Source organism: Haliotis asinina, chromosome 7 (genome assembly GCF_037392515.1).
Source record: "Haliotis asinina isolate JCU_RB_2024 chromosome 7, JCU_Hal_asi_v2, whole genome shotgun sequence".
NCBI lineage: Eukaryota > Metazoa > Mollusca > Gastropoda > Lepetellida > Haliotidae > Haliotis > Haliotis asinina.
Window position 1 is genome coordinate 33,088,621 of NC_090286.1, and position 24,373 is coordinate 33,112,993.

The following is a 24,373-nucleotide window of genomic DNA, read 5'->3' on the forward strand; positions in this document are numbered from 1 at the left end:
GATAATTCAGAGCGCCACCTACAAACATCAAGCTACACAAATCATGTGACTTCTTTTTTCACATGACAGCAAGGGATGAGCACGGCTGCTGCACATGACAGATATATTCAGCCAGATAACCAAAACACATACAGTATCACATCGTCGACAACCTGAATGAGGCGGAGTCAAAATGTCGGGCAGTAGGCTTTTAGTGTGGACAGTTTTTCTGGGTATTTTGAGTAAGTATTCAACTTCTCACCAGGCAACATTATTATGAAGATTTTGTCTTTCTGTAGATAATCACAGCATATTCAGTTCAGAAGACCAACAGTAGTCATGTCGGCGAATGGTAGGGAGAATCATTATTTGTAAAACGTACAAATATGATGTTTAATCTAAAATTTAAAACATTCACAAAATGTAGTTTTACGCAAATCCATATGCCAACTTTTGTTTTCATATTGTGCTATTGAAGACACAACACGTTAAATTCTTACTAACTTCATACTTCTAAATATTCTTAAAGACAAGTTCATGCGAGAAGTCAATGTGTCTGAATATTCGGATATTCTAATAAGTAGAAAATTATGTAATTTTTATTCAGACAGTGAGTAACAATATATTTCAGGGCTGAATACCTATATGGTGTTTGTCACTGAGTTAAAGAAAAAACCCAGATCTTTGTATATTGATTTCAGTCAGTGGTTGCTGTTACAAAGACAAAATATTTACTTTCCAATAAGGTCATTTTTCACTAACCTGGTAGTTTCAGTTCTTCACGAAAAGTAAATATGGCAAATGTTCGACAACAGAACTGTATGACAAAGTTTTTGTTCCTTGTGGAAGTAATTGAGCAGGTGTTGTATCTGTGTGTAAAACAAATATGTTTTGTGGTGGAGGTATTAAATCATCATACAAAGTTCTTCACTGGACAGTGAAGTAGTCGGCATTTCAAACTTACTGGGTTCCATATGTGTCCAAATGTTTTATTCATGAAGCTTTTTCCTTGTGTCTTCCAGTGATATGGCTTGAATATTGGTGATAAATCTGTGTAATCAGTACTCAAGGAACGGTTAAGTTTCGGATCAGTTAAGTTTCTAGGACAATGGCTGACCTGTCAAAAGTTGATAAAACCACAAAAATATCCAAGTGTGTCAATCAGACTCACTACAGTAATAATTAGGATACACACTGCAAAGTCTGAAAGTCTGTGGTGGCTGAGTGCTGACGTTTTGTGCTGGTGATTAGGTGCCTGAGTATGAGACTGTGTGGTTTCAAACCCCAAGTGGAACTCAGCCCAGTAAAGTATTAGAATCTGTACTTTACTGAGAAAGTGTGAACCCATATTGAATAAAAATCAGGCAAATTCAGAAATATTTCTATTCATTTCACTACAGTCTAGAGAAGTGTAAAGCAAATGCAAAAGTATCCTGTGCACAAATATCCTGTGCGAGAAAATCCTATAACCACTGGTACATCAATTTGTCTGAGTAATAGCTCAGCACAGTGAGTGAGTGATTTTATTTTATGCTGCACTCAGCAATATTCCAGGTATATGGCTGCGGTCTGTAAATAATCAAGTCTGGACCAGACAATCCAGTGATCAACAACATAAGCATTGATCTGCGCAATTGGAAACCTATGACATGTGTCAACCAAGTCAGTGAGCCTGACCAGCCAATCCGGTTAGTTGCATCTTACGACAAACATAGTCGCCTTTTATGGCAGACATGGGTTGCTGAAGGCCTGTTCTACCCCAGGACCTTCACGGGTCAGCTCAGCACAGAACATACTCAGTTAAGAATAGTGTACTAGCACTGTTTATATACTTCCTGTTCTTGGTGAAATGTTCCTCATGGAAAGTCCCTGTGAATTCTACAGCATTAGATTTCATTTCATGATTTATTGTGGTTTTCCTGATTTCAGTAAATTACACTGTTAGTGGAACAACAGTGTATAATAAGTCAAGGACACACAAAAATTGTATGTCCTGTGAAAACAAATCTTAAGAATGGAATCACGAAAAGGACATATTTCATCCCAAGGAAAGTGAGGAAGTACTGTTTTATGCAGCTTTTTGTGATAATGGAATATTGTGGAGAATGAAAAAAAACGCTTCACACATTAATAAAATAATCGATGTGGGAATCAATCCTGGATATTCCCCTGGCCAAGCGAACATTTACTCTGCTAAACTATGACAACACAAGGGATGAACAAACATATTATAATGTGTGTGGTCATTGTATCTGATTCGTTACCAAAATATTAGATCATATAATTTAAATAAATTATTAAACCTTGCTGTACACTCCACTCCACTACACCACACCACACAGTTTCTTTACTTTACACTTACAGGACTCGCCTTATAGGACTTTAATTTCAATTTTAGGAGTTCACTTGTCTCTAAATTTATTAAAACTCTTGAATAATTTAGAATGAGGTTTGGTTGCAGTCAGTAAGATGTTGTTATGGTCTCTGCTGTGTTGTACATGTATTTTGACTTGATGTGAACTGGTTTCATTTTTCGTTCATGAATGTAAGGATCATTTCGTGCTGAACTGATGTCATGTCACTGAAGCCTTAAACCAATTATCAGTCAATGATGTAACAGGTATGCAAGACAGGTGCGTTCCACTGTACTATGAAACCCTTGAGTGGTTTGACCTTGGTTAATTCAATCTCTGTGGAGCCAACTCAGTTGGGTGTGAACACAGTGAGGGGTGATTAAAGAGTCTCAGTTACGTAAAGCGACTATGCTTGTTGTAAAAGGCGACTAACGGAATCGGGTGGTCAGGCTTGCTGACTTACATGTCATCGGTTCCCAATTGCGCAGTTCAATGCTCATGTTGTTGATCACTGGATTGTCTGGTCCAGGCTCGATTATTTACAGACCGCCGCCATATAGCTGTAATATTCCTGAGTGCGGCATAAAACTAAACTCACTCACTCAGTTACATCGGTCGATGATCATGACAACAAACATTGGATTGTCTGGCTTGATGACTTGGTTGAAGAGTTCTCATCACACAACATGGATTGTTGCTCATGGTATCGATCACTGGATTGTCTGGGCCAGACCTAAATATTGACAGTCAACTATCGTATCTTGGTAGTATTGTTGAGCATCTGTACAACAAACAAACTTGTACAGTGTATAATACCTGGTGTATATACTGCCGATCCCAATCTGTCCTGGCAGAACATTTGACATTTGTCTCAGGATGATTATCTGTTACAGGTGAATCAGGGTAGATTAGATAACTGACTACGATAACAGTGCTGTACCTTCGGCAACGTGACTTGCACTAATGTGTAGTAATGGTGGTGGAGCAGACCTCTTTGTGACATTGACAAATTTTGTCACTGATTTCTGAAATATTTTGAGTGAGTGAGTGGTCAGTGACGTTATGTGTCATTTAGTGGAGAGGCCTGAGCAAGATGAATTGTCAAGTGGTGGAAGATGTCAGCTTGTTGAGAAGTAGTATGTGCAGCATAGGTCCGCTGGATGTGGGATTGAATCCCAACTTGATCTGTTTGTCATTTCTCAGTTGGTAGGGGACGAGGAGTAGCCCAGTGGTTAAAACTTCTGCTTGTCAGACTGAACATTCGGGTTTGATGACTCCCATGGGTACAAAGTGTAAGGCCCATTTCTGGTGTTTCCATCCATGTTATTGCTGAAGTATTGCTAATATCAGCGTAAGATTATACTTACGCTTTCACTCACTATCACATACATTCAGTGATGTGGATTAATGACACCTGTTACTGGTTATATGCCTGTTTTAGCAATATTGCAGCAATTTCATGGCAATGTACACCAGAAATTGGCTTCACACATTGTACCCATGTGACAATCAAGCTCATGTCTTGAGCATGATGATCGAACACTTTAAGTAACTACTAGGCTACCCCATGTCAGTGTTTTTGTCACTGAGTGTACGTGATAACTGAGATGTGCTGTGTCAGTGGGATGTTCTAGAACAGTGATATGGACTTCATATAAATGATAATCATCACATGGTGTTTGCAATAACTTGCAACTCATTTCAGAGTCAGTTATCTGGAAGTATTTTATCTGGATCAGATGTTTTTTCTCATGTGTAACATATGGAAAAAGGCTGAATAAGTGAGGAAGCCAGTCCAGAGCAATATATCGTGTTTGGGTTGCCATGGTTACTCTTTGTGTACAGCCTGGATTCTTTCTACAGTGCATGATAGTCAGCCTCTCAAAATATTCAGTCAGTCTATTCTGTTGGTGTTAAAGGCACATTATCACACCACACTTGTCAAACAATCAATATTGCTTTTCTCTCAATAATACCAACTAACAGCCCCCATCAAAGCTAGCGTATAATTCATTCTGAAAAAATTTCGTATTATGATTACAATATGACATTAAAAAGTTTGAATGAATTTATGCAACATTGCTTTAAATCAACTCTCATGCCTTCTACATAGGGGACTTTATTACAAGAGAACCCCATAGAGATATGTTCCCTGGAACACTCTTTAAGAGTAAATGAGGCCAGTTCGGCAAACACCAATTACATCGGGAGTAATCGTTTACATTTCATATACGTCAGGTGTTATCTCTTTAGAAGCTGTTTGCCTTGAAGTTTCAATTATCAATGTCAGGCAAGTTGTAAGGCATAAGAAGTCTTTTATTGTATCAATAGGAGGCTAAAGTGAGTTCACATGCTCCAATATATATACTAGTATTGTATACCAAAATATTGTCAAAAAACTGTGACATTGTACCTTTAATGAAGACAAATACTAGTAAATGACAAATGAAAACACTTGTTTACGATTATTACTGATCTGAAGTAAACTTAAAAGTGTCCATGAAATACAGCAAGCTTACGACATCTTCCTCTCATTTTACATGTTCAAAGTTGTAATGATAATGTAGCCTTTATTGCCATGGTTACAAAATTGTGAAGTTGTGAAAATGAGGAGAAGACATTTAGAAAATGGAAGCGATATTATTATTTTTTTATTGATTTTTTCACAATTGGGTTCTAGATGTATTTTGCCAGTACGTTTGTCCACTGATAACTGGCCAAAGTTCCATAGGAGTTTAACTTTGGTTAGAATTGGTCGTCAGCAACATATGTTTGTAGTTGAAGGATACTAATGAGAGTGAGTGGTCAGACACATCCCAGTTGTGTAGATCAATGCTCATGATGTTGATCACTGGAATGTCTGGTCCAGAATCGATTATTTACAAACCACCGTCATATAGCTGGAATATCGCGTTATGAATCAAATCAAAACAAAAACCAGAGTTTCACATACTGTAAATCACGAATTTTTTCGCGTCATGATATTTTTGCGAGTGGCACCCAAAAGACGTTTTTGCGTCACAATATTTTTGTGACTTGCCTAATTTTCAAAACATGGTTTAGTTTGACAGTTCCAAAGCTTACTTGCATCTGAAAGTTTTATCTGAAGTAAATCCAATCACATATTAAAGTTTGCCGCTAATCTTGAACACCATTTAGTGGAGTACTTCTGCATCTATGCAATTAGTGATGTTTTCCTAAAAACAACACTTGCTGCATAGGCCAGATAAGCATAAAACAGTTCGAAGGGATTAAATGGAATGACTCTAATGGCACTGATGAAGGACCAGTTTAGTCAGTGTCAGCGAAGCTGTTGATCTCCAGATAAGTGTCATGAAAGCTATCCACGCCCGCTGGATGGTCTCGGCCTTTCAGTCTCCAAGAAATGTGTGTTCTGTGGTTGGCGCCTGTCTAGAGTAATGGACGTACTGATTTAGTGACTTTTGTTCAGGTATCCATTGTTTGACATGTGACACGTGAGAACAAGTAATGCTAGTAATTAGCCATTCTTCATGTTTGTTGTCATTGCTTAATATGTGTATTGTCTAGATCTATTGTTAATTATATGAAGTGGTGAATAATAAAGTGAAGATAGGACAGGTTGTTTGCTGATTATTCATTGCATTCTACCAGCAAATTTCGTCATGATATTTTTGTGAGCTTAAGTCATTCGCAATTTTTACAAAAATATCATGCTCGCAAAAATTTAATGATTTACAGTAATTCTTGTGAATATGAGACATTGTTTTCCGTTGTGTGCGTATTCAGTTGTCATGGAAACAACTTTCTTTTTGAATCATAAACAGAATAACCACTGAAGTGATCAAATTAGTTTAGATATTTGAGAAAATAATAATAAAAAAAATCTGAAGCATTCATTATATTTACCGATTAATCCTGTATTTTAGCTGAAATTATGTATTCATGAATTTCTAGCACAGCTGTTTCACAATGTTTTCATTATACAGTATTATGACTGTTATGTTAATGTTTGCATATTTAGCAGATAAATTGTGATAAACTAAGAAACAACATTGTCTGAGCAGGCCATTGAACTATATGAAAGTATTATAATTTATTTAATGGTTTCATGTGTATTGTCATTTACTCGTCCACATTTGTTTATGGGGATATTTGATTTCACCTAATTGTAGTAACAGCATAGGTATTACTTGAGTAATCAGAATTAACAAGAATACTTCAAGTTTATGTCTGTTTTGGCCCTTGTGGAAAACCTGGCCTTTCATGTAAATTAGAAAGTTGCATGTGTAAAGGTTGTGTGTATCTTAACCATTTAACTTATCAAAACCATAGTTTTTTATGATAAAAAATAATGACATTAACTGCCCGAATATGTGTTTACACAGTAATCAATGCTGTCTAATCACAGGCAAACTGTAGCACAAATGGGGTTGCATATCAAAGTGGAAATGACCAGTTTTCATATGTGCGAGCGAAGCAAGCCAAGGTTGGCAACATACTTTCCTTGCTTCGGATCGAAAAATATTTTTCATCTGAAAATAAAATATCACCACCGTCAAAAGTACACTCCTCACTTGGTTGTGCTCTCAGATTTCCTACCCTATATTTGATAATTATGTGAAATATGTTTAATACAACATTTTAAGCGCCACTCGTGGTATTCAGATCATTCTTCGCCTCCATTACCGATGCCAGGTTCTGGTTGTACGGAGTGATGGAACAAAAAATGCAGAAATTAAAAAGTAATACCACATTTGCACTACAGTTTGCCTGTGATCTAATCCAGAGCTGGCAAGGAGTAGGCCAAACGTGTATCGTCACCAAATATCATGCGTTCAAACTACATGGTTGCCGACAAGGACAATTTAGTCTTCGTTCAGTATGGGTATACTTGTAGATGTAATTAGTGAGTTGACATGTTTCATTGTGTTTAACAATGTATATGAATGTGACAAAACTGGTTCACTGCTGGTTGGAGTGAACTAATAATGTCAGCTCTTTAATCTGGCATACTGTCTATGCCGGAGTATTTCATCAGTCCCAGTGAGTGCAGGTTTAGACAGCTTACACTGCATTATATTACAGTGTCATTATATTACAGTGGAAGCTGTCATAACCAGCAGCTGTCCAATACGGCAAGTTGCCAACACTGGCATAAAATCTCAGTCCTGTCCGTGGCTTGTATATTTGATGTATTATCATTTAGAAGCTGTTGTCCGATAGTTGTCATTTCGGCATGAAACAAGCTGCTCGAAAATGTGTTTTTAAAGTAATTAGCGCTGTCTAATCCAGCATGTGACAAGTTGTTGCCAGATGTGTATTGTCACCAATTAATCCTGCATTGAAACTGTATGGTTGCAGACAAAGACAATTTAGTCTTAGTTCAGTGTGGGTGTACTTTTACACGTAATTAGTGAGTAGTATCATCATGATCATAGTGTGCAGTAACTGAACGAACCATGTGATGCAACAACTTATAATAAGAGTGACAAAACTGGTTCAGTTCTAGTAGTAGGTAATACTGTCACCTCTACAATCCGGCACATTGTCTAAACTGGATTATTTTGTCAGTGCTGGTTCAGACAGCGTTCACTGTACTTCACATTTACATTTTCAACCCACAGGCTTGATACATGGTGAGTAAGTAAATGTTCTTCACATCATCAATATTTCAGCAACAGGTTTTAAACATGGTACACTGAATGGCTCTAAAGTCAGTATATGAAACCATTTTTTTCTGAGTCTGATGAGATTTTTTTGTTTCTTTCTGTTTTTCAGCTTTTGGAGGTGCAACAAAGTTGACATTCTCATCCTCATCCTTGTCTGTTGAAACACAAGCTTCCACCCAGATTGATCTCAAACTCGAGTGAGTAATCTCTTTATCATGCTCTATTTTGTACCAATGACTTAGTAAGCCTGCAGCCCATGAAGGTCCAGGCTAGCAGTGATCTTCAGTAACCCATGCTTGTGGGTATGAGGCGACGAAGAGGGAAGGTGGTCAAGCTCAGCGACTTAGTTGACAAATGTCATTGTATCCAAATTGTCTGATCCAGACTCGATTGTTTACAGACTGCTGCCAGTCAGTGCAAAATTAAACTCACTTACTAACCACTAAGGTTTATTTCACTGTTGTGACCTGCAGTTTCGTCGGATTTGTAATAATAGTAATGCTATCACCAGCCACAATTGATAGTATTACCAATAGGGGCAGTATTCCCAGTAATAAAACCAATATCTTTTTTGCTTTGTGTTGATTGGTTATTTCACACCAGTCATAATCAGATAATATTGCGAATAGGGCGGTATTCCCAGTAATAATACAAATATCATTTTTGCTTCATGTTGATTGGTTATTTCACACCAGTCATAATCAGATAATATTACGAACAGGGCAGTAATAATACTACTGGGTAATATGATTTTTCTTTATGATGATTCAATATTTTATATCAATGTTTCCATTGCAGAATTATTTGTGAAGTGCATGAACATCATGCTGTTGCAAATAATTAAGAATGACGTCATTGTCACCCGTTGTTCATTATGTCACAGATGGTGTATGTGACATCTTTACTTCAGTGGACTTCAGATGTCTTCACTGATAATCATGAAAAACTACTTGTTATGAAATAGATTCAGGGAATCCTCGCTTTTATGTATATAGTTCCTTCATTGTCCCAGATAATTGATTATCAGGAAATTATCCAGGGAAAATGGTTTTACTGGCTATTTAGTAGTTTTAGATTGAGTGAGTTGGCCATGTCGAACAGTATTCAGGAGATGTAGGTCAAAGTTTGTTTTTGGTTCGGTTCTTGTGGAACGCTTCACTCAGCAATATTCCAGCTCTGTGATGTCAGTCTTTAAATAATCAAGTCTAGACCAGACAATCCAGTGATCAACAGCATGAGCATCAATGCTGTTATTTGGGACACTATAACCAGTGTACGAAACTCCTTAAAAAAGCCCACAGGGATGTTGCCGGCCCTGTTAACATGTCACCAGCCCTGTATTAAAAATAGGAAACTGAGATATGGTGTTAAAATAATGTAATTAATGAATTTCTTGTAGTGAGGTAAACATAAACATGTGGAAAAGCAAATTTAATAAAATTATAACTTGGTGGTCACTGTTGATTCGTTTAGTGTCACTGCCATCTGAACCAGAAAAGCAGAAAAGAACGACATTATTCATTGGCTGAAAGCATTCTCTAGACCAGTCACATTTAGTGTTAGATAAATGGGTAGGTTGATCTTAGGAAGTTTCAGTTTGATTGATCATGAACTGTATCGACATCATCTAGCTACCACAATTGTAAACTATTTTCGAGATATATGTGCCGTAGTCAATGACATGGTCAAATATATAGCCTTGGAAAATGTATTGGCCGACAGGGTCGGTTGTAAAATAAAGTTGTAAGCCCACCTGAAACTAGTAAGCAGTGGGCCACCGGGCAGACGCTATTTCATACACTGCTATAACACATATCAACCAAGTCATAGAGTTTCAACACCTGTTCCTGTTAGTCGTCTGTTATGCATACACTGCTATAACACATATCAACCAAGTCATAGAGTTTCAACACCTGTTCCCATTAGTCGTCTGTTACGATAAGCACAGGTTACTGAAGATGAATTTTAACCCAGTTCTTCACAAAGACTCTAGAAACATTGTCAGGCTAAAGCAGTATTTGGTCATGAGATTCTGGAATGCTCAAAGGCATCAATTCTGTGCAGCAAACTGTAGAACCCTAGACATCAGGACTACCCACGTGTGAATAACCTTTAGAACCTTCAGTCTACAGACCCGTTCTATTCGGACACTTTACACAATTTCCATAGACGTGCATGTAAATTTAGTGTAGCATGAATAATTTTCATGAGTGTGCTTTTCGTAAGATCCAAGTCAAATTTTGCACATTTGTGAGGAATCATCTTACCTACAATCACATCATTTTTGTTTAATTTTCCGTTGCTTATTTATCAAATGGCAACAAGTTAATCAACATATGCACAGTGACGAGAACTTGTTTAACTTGGTGACCTGTGGGATTGTGCATTGTGGAACCACACATAAATTGATAAATGTGATCTCTTTTGTTCAATAGTGGTCGGAAACCTGAACTGAAATTATGTTTGCAGAGCAGAGATGATTTCACATCTGCCTGTCAAATTTTACAAAGATCCATCCTAAACTCGCTTCATGAAAATCATTTACTGTAAAATCATTTATTTTCGCGCGGCTTAATTTTCGCGGAAACAGAAAAATTGACTAATTCGCGCGGTTTAATTTTCGCGCATCGTCAAAGTACAGAAATCACGAGAGTATAACACAGGTAACAGTAAACTGTAAAGAAAACACTGACCCTAGCTGTCGTCCTGTCACCTGCCTAATTAGCTGGGGAAACATGGGCCTTCCGCTACGTTGAGACACGCAATGGAGCACTGAAGAATCCATGTTGAGATTTGCGTAAGAAATCATTGACCTATGTGACCTCGACCCGTGACGCGCTCGGCCAATCAGCTACTCAGAAAGCTCTGTGCACGTGTACCAGTATATTGTCAAACTACTACATGCGCAATGGATTATCCAGACCTACGACAACATATCCAAGAGGAAGGATTTAATCCATAGCAGATTTCGCCAAGCTGGACTTTCGGACTAATTCACTAGTAGCAGGTGACCTGACATTTTTTAATTTAGTAAAGTCGTGTGCATCGTGTCAGTCAGAGACACTGAAAATGACATGTGCTGAATCAACTATTTAATTATAATTTGTTTTTATGTATCTTTTTGTTTCACTGAGTCATGAATGAATGACGTGTACTTGTAGTCAAATTACTAGCAATACAAAACTAAAACTCAAAGCTCTTTGTTTGTTTTTATTTCCACAATTTATCATAATTATTCGCGGAGGTTTTATTTTCGCGGATAATTTTTTTGCACGAAAAGCGCGAAAATTAAACCCCCGCGAATAATAATGATTTTACAGTATGCTATGCTGAAATGATGTGCAAGTCTATGGGAATTACATCAAGTGTCTGAATATAAAAGGTACAGGTCTGTATATATTATGTATCATATCTAGTGCTGTTAATGTGGATGATATGATTATAGTGTGATCAGTGTTTCATTGAGGATATGTTTATTAGTTTTTGTGTTAGACTGCAATTCATTGGTGTGCTTGTGAGTCAAACAGACTGTAAGTGAATTATACCATTCAAAAAAAGTAGGGGATATTGGATTTACAATATTGATAAAAATGCAAAAGGTGAAGCCAAAAAGGAAACAGATGGTGAAGAGAAATTAAGGGAAACTGTTATAATTTATTTCATTCCTTTGGAAATGTTTCATCTGTATGGACATATATTACTTTTCCTCATATGCTTTGACGTTTGCTAGTGGTATGCCCTCCAAATGGAAAATCTTTTTTTAATAGTATATATACTTTGACTGTTTCAGCCACAAACTGAATGAGAGTGCCGTGGTTTATTTCACCTACCAGATTGGTGATGGTGACATAGAAACCACTGAGAAAACACAGCTGATTCAGCCTATTCCCAATGTGACCGTGACCACTGAAGTCACGAAGGTGACTGTCAATGTTACAGGTGTTAGTCCTGGTCACCTGAACCTGGGGGTCAACTCATCAGCTGAGGAACTGGAGGAGTATGTTACCATGGTTACATAACTAGTTAACAATATTATTGGCTTTTTCATCCCCCATCTGGCTCCCATGGTTACAGACTGTTTTTAATTTCCTTGTTTTATTGATTTATGGACCAGTCTTATATTACCGAAATGTTTCTAAGCTTAACCTTTATTTGATCAAATGATGAAATTACAGTGCACATACTTCTGGGTGTTAATATGAAAGACAATCATTGACATTTGATAAGACTGCCTTGAGTCTTTTGATAAATAGGTTGTTTAAAAATAATATTAAAACTTGTGCCTTTCAATTTGTAAATATTTAGAGGATGACCTGGATATACATTTATTGTGGTCAGATACAGAGGATACTTAATGACCTTCCATGTAGTACTGTTGTATGAAATTAGCTAATGATTTGGTATTAAAGGAACAAATTTGATACTAAATCTTTCACAAGTTTACTAAAAATGATATTTCACAGAAGCAAGTTTAGTATTCTGTTTATTTCTAGAAACTTAATTTATTGAAACTGCCTTCAATGTAATGACTCTCGTATAAATTTTCCACAGACAGAGCAAGGTCTTATACCATTGCAATAGAGGCATAAGCATTGCTTATCATATGTCGTGCAGTATTAAACTAGTGTAATATTGCCATAAATATATTACACTGTAGTATCTTCCAAGGGCATTATGACTTGACATGTCCTATGTGACATATCTATACATGACCAAGATTCTTAGAAAATTTTGGTACAGGCTTACTAATTTTAATCATAAACAGCAAGATCAGTTACCGAAAACCAACCCACACAGACTGGTAGCTTCACTATCCTTCCAACCATCCACCCCAAGTCAAAAAATGAATCATCTCCATCCTAGTACATCGAGCCTACAACATCTGCTCCATCAGGCAACACCTCACCACCGAAATCCAACACCTAAAACAAGTCTTCAAACAGTACAGCAACTACCCCAAACAGCTTGTGCAACAAGTCATACAGAACTTCATCAACAAAACACCAAAATCCACCCATCAACACCCGTTGTCATCAGCCTCCCATAAAATATGGCATTGTCAGCCACAAAGTCCAGAGAATCAAAAGAAAAGGCCAATATAGATGTGGTTTTCAAAAGAGATGACAACAGCATCATTAAAACCATCAAAGCCACAGGCTAACCACCAACCACCCAGAAACAACCACCACTGGGAAGAAGTTGCCATGTTCCATGTGATTGTGGACAGACCTATATAGATGAGACATCAAGACCTCTCAAAACCAAAACCAGACTCAAAAAGCATCAGACCTCGGTATCCTATCAGATCACAGCAAAGACAACCCCAACCACTGTATCCAGTCAACAGAACCCAAACCCTAACAACCAACATAAAAGACTTTAAGCTCAGGAAATTCCAACAAGACATATACATTTAGAGACCCAAGCCATCAATCAACCATGACCAAGGCTAAAACATATCCCCAGCATACTGTCAACTCATCAAAGATCCTCAGTAATGATAATCCACCCCTTTGTATACATCCTCATCATTGATACCCCTGCTTATGTATACCACAGTCTTTACTCTCCACTTGTGTATGTTTCAGGCTTCATTTGTTGTGCTTTTGTAAGCCCATGTGTTGTTACAGTGTCTGGCTTTGTATTCCTATTGTACTGTACAAACATCTCCTCCTACTTCTATATATGCTCCTCTATGCTGGTCATCACTTGCTTGATAACAGTGTTAGAACCTACACCAAAATGTCAATCTCATAGCAGTAAAGAAATTGTCCAGCCATATATTGTCATCCTTCCTTACTGCCCCAACTTCTAAAAGAAGATTAGTAGTTTTATTACTCTGGAGATAAGCAATCTCAAATGTTTTCATGATAGTTGCTATGCAAATTTAAACCCCTCCTCCACTGCCATGTTTTCTGTTAAAACTCAAACATGGATTGCCATGTAAATTGTGCAGCTTAATACTGTGTGCTTTGGGCATTCATGCGGATTACTTATCCCTAAGTGCTTAAGTTAGTCATGAGGCAGGTATTGCAGTGATTGGATCAAGGGTATTTAATATGGTATCAAATAATATTCAATAGAACAGGATGGTTTACATGAACTGCTTGGAAGAAAAATCAATATAATATTTCAAATGAGCCTCCTTAGATATATAGAATATTTTCTTAGATTTAGAAACTTCCTTATTTCCATTTTATTTTCATCTAAATTTTTACAGATTGACTCAATGTTCTTTTCACAGCCTTGATGATCAGTTTGTGCGAGTTGACATCATCCATAGTTCAGCCCTGTCTGTTATCAATGCTGTGATTGGCTGGATGTATTTTGTAGCTTGGTCAGTGTCTTTTTACCCACAAGTCTACTCTAATTTTAAAAGGAAGAGGTGAGTTATCCCCCTTTGGAAGATGTTTTGCATATCAGATGCCGGATTATGTATGTAACATGACATTCAAAACTTTTCAGTTAATTTTGTCACATCTGTAACAAATTAGACAAAATTCATAGCATTGCACATGAAAAATCTGAAAAAACTGTAATTTTGAATTCGTCTATATTAACAAATGGAATGAACACAAGTTCAAGAAATAAGTGGTTAATATTTTTTCACATTGTAATGTTGTATATTTTGATCAAATAATTGATTGTGGGTGACCCCTAAACCTTTGAACTCTAAAACTTTTGAACATGAAATATACTTGTGTCAGATGTTTTAACCTATATGACCATTGTAAACAGTACCAATATCTTGAGCAAGATCATAGTATTTATTTTGCTCTCTGTAAATACACTGTCACAATTCCACATTCCATTTTATTAGTACCAGATGGTTTATTTGATTTACTTCTGCATGAACAATTGACAAATTATCCACAGACTGTTGAGTGGGTGAACTCTGAGCAGCCATTGGCCACCCCATTTATCTCAAAGAGGGAGTAGTGGTTAATGTGTTGCTTTGTCATGCTGAAGACCCAGGTTTGATTCCCCACATGGGCACAATGTGTATTCCCTCATTTGTTTCCCTTTGCATATTGTATCATATCATATGGTGTCGCATATCATATCATATCATATCATATCATATCATATCATATCATATCATATCATATCATATCATATCATATCATATCATATCACATATAGCATAGCGTAGCATAGCATATTCAAGTAATGATTTTGATAAGCTGTTTGTCTTTTGTTGCAGTGTGGTTGGCCTAAACTTTGATTTCCTGTCCTACAATATCACTGGTTTCTTGGCATATGGTTTCTTCAATGTGGGCATGTTCTGGATTCCACTTGTGCAGGTGAGTCAACATTGACTTAAACAGTATTATATTTCCTGAAAGGCATGTAATATACATCAGACACTGATAAAATGCAGAAGGAAAACTGAGCAGCAGACAGGCTGCATCAGCGTATGTGAATGCTTCTCCTAAACATAACCTCATGAAGAATTTATAAATACATTTGTGGAAATAGAGAATTTCTAAGTACCACTTGTGTACCACACTTAATAGAAAACAGTTGGTATCATTTAAGAAAGTATAAACCAATTTGATTATCAAGTTGAGGCAACGTTAAAGATGTGAAGAACACCTGCCTCTTATGTGAAGCTTGTTTCTGTTTCTAAAGTCAAGTAGACTCAACAGTATTGCAGGGACAACACATAAAGTCATGCTATAATGCATGTCATTATAATTATGTTATAATATGATGCATGTCACAATGGTGAGCAGACATTATAGTGATTATCTGGTGTTGAGGTCACTGTATGATGGATATAACATGGCAAGGTCACTGTATGATGGATATAACATGGCAAGGTCACTGTATGATGGATATAACATGGCAAGGTCACTGTATGATGGATATAACATGGCAAGGTCACTGTATGATGGATATAACATGGCAAGGTCACTGTATGATGGATATAACATGGCAAGGTCACTGTATGATGGATATGATGTGATGTCACATTATGATGGATATAACATGGCAAGGTCACTGTATGATGGATATGATGTGATGTCACATTATGATGGATATAACATGGCAAGGTCACTGTATGATGGATATGATGTGATGTCACATTATGATGGATATAACATGGCAAGGTCACTGTATGATGGATATGATGTGATGTCACATTATGATGGATATAACATGGCAAGGTCATTGTATGATGGATATGATGTGATGTCACATTATGATGCTTATAACAATGATGAGATCACAAGGTGATAAAACATTGGTGATGTCACATTATGATGCATAAAACATTGATGAGGTCACATAATGATGGATGTAACATTGACAAGGTCACAAGATGGATATGACATTGGTGAGGTCACTGTATGATGGATATGATGTGATGTCACATTATGATGCTTATAACAATGATGAGGTCACAAGGTGATATAACATTGGTGATGTCACATTATGATGCATAAAACATTGATGAGGTCACATAATTATGGATATAACATTGGTGAGGTCACATTATGGTGGATAAAACATAGGTGAGGTCTAATTATGATACATATAACAATCGTGAGGCCATTACACATTGCATATCATGATACCCAGATCACAATGCTACACATATCACCATGGTGACACATTGATAGTGTGGTCACATTACAGGGCTGGAGAGTCTGTTTACCATATCTACTGTATATAAGTGTATGAATGTATGTGGTATCTGTATGTGCTGGAATCATAAAGTGGCATTAGTACAGGTATTTGTACTAACAGACACACAGACAAAATAATCTTTAAACCAGTTTGAAAACCCACCCACCCCTCTTCACAATAAAGCAATAACTTAAAGCTCACATGTAATGCAAAACACAACTTTGTAGATTCTAATACCTTTCAGTACAGAAACAAATTATCTAAAATGCAAATTCAACTTGAAAAATAATGCAGTGAAAGAAAGTCCATAAAATTGCAGTTCAAACGATTCACTAATATTCCCCGAGTGCTGTGGGAAAAAGTGGTTTCACCACCTGTGCTGTGCTGTGCTGTGCTGTGCTGTGCTGTGCTGTGCTGTGCTGTGCTGTGCTGTGCTGTGCTGTGCTGTGCTGTGCTGTGCTGTGCTGCGCTGCACCCATAGCGCATGTGCAGCGATTAGGTTCAATGGGAAGACGATTCGTACAATCATACAAACACAGCAAGTGATGCATGCAAGGATTATGCTAGGATATGGTGGAAGTAGGAGGACAAGAGTTGTTTCTTGTGATTGCAAGCATCTTGGGTCTGCAGTATTAAATATACACTGGTCTCATACATGCAGATTTGCAAACCAAGTTATCAAGAAAGTGTAGCATTAGAAATACTAATTTCATGGCCAAATATTGCTGAGCTTGAAAATTGAAATGTTTTAATACGTGATTATGGAAACATAGAAAAATAGGTTGAATGTGACAAGCTGTCTCTGTCACTGACAAAACTCAATTTCTGTTTTTTCATTCCTATGTGTCTACCACCTTGTCTGCTAATGACAATATACAATACACAACTTCAGTCACTGACCAAACATGCAGTTTGGACTTAACACCTATCAGGCTGTACACCATGAACAGAAAACATTGATTTATGGCAAACCTATCATGCTATACTTCTTAAACAGAAAACATTGATTTATGGCTGGTGCACCAGGGTTCTGTCTCTGTCACATTATGTAATTACACAGACAGGCAGGTGTGAAGCTTGTACACATGACATGTTATTTACATCTGTGGGTTGCAAACAACCTGCATCAGTTTTTCCTGGATGACTGGAAGGGGCAGAAAGTGGTGCAAACATCAGATTGTCAGCTTCACGTTCTGCCTTGAACTTGGACGAATGACAGTTTCCAGCCATGCAGTAGTTCACCATCTCAGTATTTGTTCATTGGATCAAACACAAATGCATGCATGTATTTACAAAATCCAACATCTCTATATACATTATTTATGGATAACAACCTCTTCTATTGTGTATGATGCAACAGTTCGGTATGGATTCATCTACAGTTGTCAAGCACAAGTGAAAACGGTATATGAATCCATACTGAAACGTTGCATCATATACAATAGAAGTTGTTATCCATCAAAAAATCTTACTTTCTTATTGCTCACCATACTTCTGAAATATCAATCACACAGATCATTTCTGTATACACACAATGAGCCTTCTGCTTGTCGGCAAATGAATGAGCCAATGAAAAGTCTTCGTTACACTTGAGTGCACCCCAACCCGCTCCGACCCGATTTGGTCTGCCAGGTTCTTCGTTTCAGGGGAAGTAAACCCAAGTACAAAATATTGCACTTTTTATTTGTAACTGTATGGTTATAATTTTGTTTATTTGTTTTTTCACAATCAGCAATGTGTATTGTTTGTCATGAATAAGTGATAATTGTGTTTTAATTATGCTTGTTTTTTCAGTTGTGTGTGACCTTTTACATGCTTAACAAATAATATTTTTGTTGATAAGAAATCTCAAGTTCTGCTGCAACTTAGAGAAGACATCTTAAGATTCTCTGTAAGGTTTTACATAGCACACCCAGGTACTGGTTTACTTCTCGTGGTTCTATGCTGAAAGAATTTGTGTTGTTTTGTTTTCAGAACCAGTATTTCCAAGAACATCCTCGCGGTGTCAATCCTGTACAGCTGAATGATGTCATATTTACATTACATGCAGTATTTGTCACATTGGTGACAATAGGACAGTGTTTTATATATGAGGTAAGGAGAGTCTAGCAGTTCCTGTTATGACAAGGGGACATAACTAGTACATTTACTGATCAGAATCATTTTCACAGAGCGATCGTAGCACAAAACCCATAGTTACTCAGTTAATTAACATAGACTTATGACAGTCACAGCAATGTAATCACTTTGTGGAATGATTACAGACCCATTCCAAGAAATGCAGATCTGTTTTCTTTATTTTTATAGGATATTTATGTAGCATGCATATACATGCAAGTAGTGCTTGATCAAGGTGCTTGTCAAGTTTTTAAATGGAAGGTTTAAACATGAACACTTACTTTTTAATGCGATTTAATTTTTTTCAAAAATTGCATTTCTTTTGCTGTTTAGTATATTTTGGAAGCTATTACACTCTATCTGGGTGTTGTTGTACCTAGCATAATTGGAAATGTTTGCTAAAACAACCGAGAATAAGCCCATGTTGTCGTCTATCATTTGTGAATGGAAACATTGAACTGTGTGCTGATATTTCAGAGAGGAGGTCAGAAGGTCTCTAAAGTGTGCATTGTGCTGTTGGCTTGCACCTGGTTGTTTGCATTCATAGCTCTGTTCGTGGCGGTTGGCAAAAAGATCACCTGGCTGGAATACCTGTACTACTTCTCTTACATCAAACTGGGAGTCACACTCATTAAATATATACCTCAGGTAATCATAAATACAGCCTGAAACTCTCCTATTAAGGCAGATTATAGGCAATTCTTGATGTGAGTGAATGTGCAGTGTTTATTCATGGGCCGATTGTGTGCCATTGTATTGTTGTTTATGCGTATCTGAGTGGTTATTTCACATGCTTCTTATATCTGTAACTTCTAAAATTTTGATTAAGTTTAAATTCTATGTGTGAGTGAATATTGTTTAATGCTGCATAAGCAATTTTGAAGTGAAAATTCTCTGAAGGCGTACAAGTGTAAATGTTGAGAACAAATATAATGTAGCATTGGTAATATTGTCATGGTTATCAAGCACAAACAGGAGCTTAATTTGTATAGGAGATAATGTTTTTAAATTGCTATTTTTTAAAATATCTAATGCCAACATTCTGTTGGTGTAGGCTTGGATGAACTTCAGAAGGAAGTCGACTTTAGGATGGAGCATTGGAAATGTCCTCCTGGATTTTACTGGGGGCTCCCTCAGTCTGCTACAGATGTTTCTGATTGCCTATAACAATGGTAAGTTCAGTTCACAGGTGGACACAGTATTAGATTGTAACAATGGTAAGTCCAGGGCACAGGTGGAGACAGTAGTGGAGATAGTATTAGCCTGTAACAAGGGTAAGTCCAGGGCACAGGTGGAGACAGTAGTAGCCTGTAACAATGGTGAGTCCAGGGCACAGGTGGAGACAGTAGTGGAGATAGTATTAGCCTGTAACAAGGGTAAGTCCAGGGCACAGGTGGAGACAGTAGTAGCCTGTAAGAATGGTGAGTCCAGGGCACAGGTGGAGACAGTAGTGGAGATAGTATTAGCCTGTAACAAGGGTAAGTCCAGGGCACAGGTGGAGACAGTAGTAGCCTGTAACAATGGTGAGTCCAGGGCACAGGTGGAGACAGTAGTGGAGATAGTATTAGCCTGTAACAAGGGTATGTCCAGGGCACAGGTGGAGACAGCAGTAGCCTGTAAGAATGGTAAGTCCAGGGCACAGGTGGAGACAGTAGTAGCCTGTAACAAGGGTAAGTCCAGGGCACAGGTGGAGATAGTATGAGCCTGTAACAAGGGTAAGTCCAGGGCACAGGTGGAAATAGTATTAGCCTGTAACAATGGTAAGTCCAGGGCACAGGTGGAGACAGTATTAGCCTGTAACAAGGGTAAGTCCAGGGCACAAGTGGAGACAGTATTATAGTGCACTAAGACATAATAGACATTCATATCACCAATCATTTGAAACTGTGGTGATGCTTTCAGGGAATTCTAGAAATGGTGATTAGAGGACTTCTCCAGTTATATTCACAGTACATCTAAATTGCATTCAAGATTTAGTGCATGTGCTATTAAAACATCTTTCTTTGGCTGGATAGTCATTCAACCATTTTAAATACTGTAAATATGTTGACAGCTAGTACCGATCCGTAGCTATTGAAATTGTTTGAATATTGCTAATAGTGACATAAAACAAAACTCACTTATATAATGTCACTGTAATGAATAACTCGTTTAAGTAAACGTTATGGTCTGGACGGATGATGTTATTCTTTCAGATGACTGGAGTTCAATTTTTGGTGACCCTACCAAATTTGGTCTTGGATTCTTCTCCATCCTGTTTGATGTCCTGTTCATGGTCCAGCACTACTGTCTGTACCGGGGACAGAACCCATACGAAGTTATTAATGAGAAGGACAGCAATGTCAATGACCCTAAAAATAGTTAATATGGTGAGGCGGCTATGGTAATTTTGTATGGTAATCCTTCAAGTTGCAGTCATCGCCACTGTGTAAGGCAACCATTGCCCCTGTATTAAGCAGTCACTGCAGTGTGTAAGGCAACCATTGCCCCTGTATAAAGCAGTCACTGCAGTGTGTAAGGCAACCATTACCCCTGTATTAAGCAGTCACTGCAGAGTGAAAGGCAACCATTGCCCAAGTATTAAGCAGGCAGTTCTTGCTATTTCATCAAACATTCATTGCTAATGTGTGAGGCATCCATGCCGGTCATTGCCAGTTTCGAAGACAGTCATTCACACTACAAGATTCAGTTATTGTCTACAGCATGTATGGCAGTCATTGCCAGTGTGGAACGCTGTCATGCCACTGGGTGAAAACAGTTATGGCAGTTGAGATTCTTGAGAGGCATTTAGATGTTGGTATTCTAATATACGACAAAATGTTATGGATGTCAACATATTCTTTATATTATACACGTTTCTGGGCTATTCCTTGACCCATCATCAAATGGACGAAGGGGCTAGGAATAGCCCAGAAACGTGAAAATAATAAAGAAGTTGACATCCGTACCATTTTGTCTTATATTACTTACAGCCATCATATGAGCAGTTCTTCAGTGTTGCCAGTGCAGTCGTTGCAAGTGCTTGGGGATGTCAGGACAGATGGCTGACTAGGGGATTAATTGCATAAGTGAGTGATTTATCAAAGATAATAGTATTAGATAATAACATAATGTCAGGTACATGTCATTTATCATGAAAGTGATGATGAGGATGGATGAGACAAGTGTCATTCTGAAAACAAAAGCAATATATCAGTATATTATGTTCTCTTACGCTTTAGTTGTTCTTTTCAGTGTGTTACCAAAGTAACTGCAATTCTTCAATAGACCACTTATTACCAGTGGATACAATTATTTGTTTCCTATTTTGCATTGAGAAACACATTATAATCCCTTAGCAAATGTTTCCTAACTTCATATGAAAAAGATATGATATCTCAACAGACCAACAATTGTCAGACATGTAACTGGTGTAAAAAGGAGAATGGTTAGACAAATATTCTAGTGATGAAAGGTAATCCTCAAAGTTCAAGGCTGTGCAACTGTGAATTACACACAGCAATTGTGTATTACAGTTCACCCTTTGGCTGTTCCATGTTGTCTGTAGATTGACTATTGGCTGTGGAGAGTTATGGCCCTTGGTTTAGAATCTGCTGACTGGTTTGAATCCCACATGTCTTTCATCATGTCGTTGCAGCTGTTAGGGCACTTGCTATAAAGCCACCTTTTGACATGTCCTCAGTGCCATATTGTCATTGTCATGTTAGTCATAACTGTTTTTTTTTTTATCAGTTACTGTAAATGGAAATTTGGTTTTATTTACAAGTCATGGTTATGTTGGAACTATTCGCATAGAACAGTGTCAGATGTTTTTTTGTCGATTCCCAATGACCAGCCATCCCAAACATGCTGTATGCATCCATTTTGCGTTCTGCTTCAAAAGTTCATACTTGAATGACAGTACCAGATAAGCAAGCAAAAATATTTCTTCATATGTAATTATCACTTTTTATACCTTTTAATAACAAACAAAGGTATAGCCTTTGTTTCATGTATTATCAATCATTTGTCAACAAATATTCTATTCACCTAGTGTTTGAATTCCATTCTTTTATTCACCCTGTAAAGTGCCAATTTTTACTTTAAGTAAAATTTTAAATACTCGTCATAATGTGCTTCTGTGTGCTTTTGTTTTAATGAATGTATAATTATGACTCTTACAGATCACGTTGTGAATATTTATTGATTTCATTTCATAGCCAGTGTTTCATGATTTGACAAGAGCTTCATGTTTTAAAGATTCAAAAATGATTTCTTTCTTAAATGCATTAATAGGGATGGTTATCATAATGTCATTTATAATGTTAATAAATCAGTTGATCAAGTATCTATATCCTGCTGCTCAACATTATTTATTCAATGTCCTTGTTATCTGCCTCTGTGATAACAGGCCTTTGCTTGTTCAAATACTACACAATGCTTTGATTTAAAATATGGAATCAACATAATGAGCATGCTGGGATTCCATAGGCCTTTAAAAAGAACTATCTCTGATTGAACATTGATAAAATTGTAAAGGTGTGTCAGATACATGGGTTTTTATTGATGATTCATATAGAATATATAAAAATGGACTTGTTTCCACTCATTCAGGGAGTGATCATATTGTACATAAAAGGTATCACAAGCTTGAATTGCTCACTTGAAACGTGTGAGGGTAATGTCAGTTGATCGTTGATATATGACACTCTGGGCGGAATATTAATACACATAGTCTCATTGTAATGAGATATTTGTGTGTTCAACAAGAAATAAATATTATCAGAACTTGTAATATTTCCTCTTTGTTAAATGTTGCGCATTGGAGTGTTGCCAATATACAGTACACCTGGTGCAAGTCACATGACTCCAGTACAGTGCAGCTGGTGCCAGTCATATGACACCACTAGACATTAGATTGTTTGATTTTCATTCACATGACAATAGTCATCACTTAAATACATGTATATAACTTTATAGAGAACTTCTACATCATTTATCTATACTAATTTATTCATATTTATTTATTTTCATAAAGTGACTTTTCAGTGTGAATTATCAAACTGTTTTCAAGTTAACAGTGTAAGATTCCACAATGAAATGTATGCTTTTGTATACAATTATAGACTGGGGATGAGGTTAATACCTGTTTTTGTTTCAAGGGTAAAAAAATAAAGAGATATTGACCGAATTCATCAGTGTATAATTGTTTTAATTATGTAATTGCCACAAAAAAGCTTCTAAAAACCAAAATGTCCATTTAGTTAAGAAAAGTATGATCAGCTGATCTGGTCACATAATACGAATACACAGTACAGTTGATGTGGTCACATGGTCACATGGCACCAACGCACAGTACAACTTATCTGGTAAAATGACACCAATACACAATACAGCTGATATAGTCACATGATACCAATACACAGTGCAGCTGATCTAGTTACATGACACCAATGCACAGAACAGCTGATATAGTCACATGACACCAATGCACAGTGCAGCTGATCTAGTTACATGACACCAATGCACAGAACAGCTGATATAGTCACATGACACCAATGCACACTACAGCTGATATGGTCACATGACACCTATGCACAGAACAGCTGATCTGGTCACATGATACTAAGTCACAGTACAGCTGATCTCGCTACATGG

At 37.1% G+C, this 24,373-nt stretch overlaps 1 protein-coding gene across 1 annotated transcript; it reads left to right on the plus strand.

Moving 5' to 3' along the window:
- On the plus strand, positions 1-23,510 carry LOC137291002 (cystinosin-like). Its single transcript, XM_067822238.1, has 9 exons — positions 1-221; positions 8,094-8,181; positions 11,775-11,981; positions 14,229-14,369; positions 15,189-15,288; positions 18,593-18,712; positions 19,214-19,384; positions 19,791-19,908; positions 20,932-23,510. Exons 1-9 carry the CDS (start codon positions 173-175, stop codon positions 21,099-21,101), a joined length of 1,164 nt encoding a protein of 387 aa, XP_067678339.1. The 5' UTR covers positions 1-172; the 3' UTR covers positions 21,102-23,510.
- Positions 23,511-24,373: the final 863 nt, after the last annotated feature.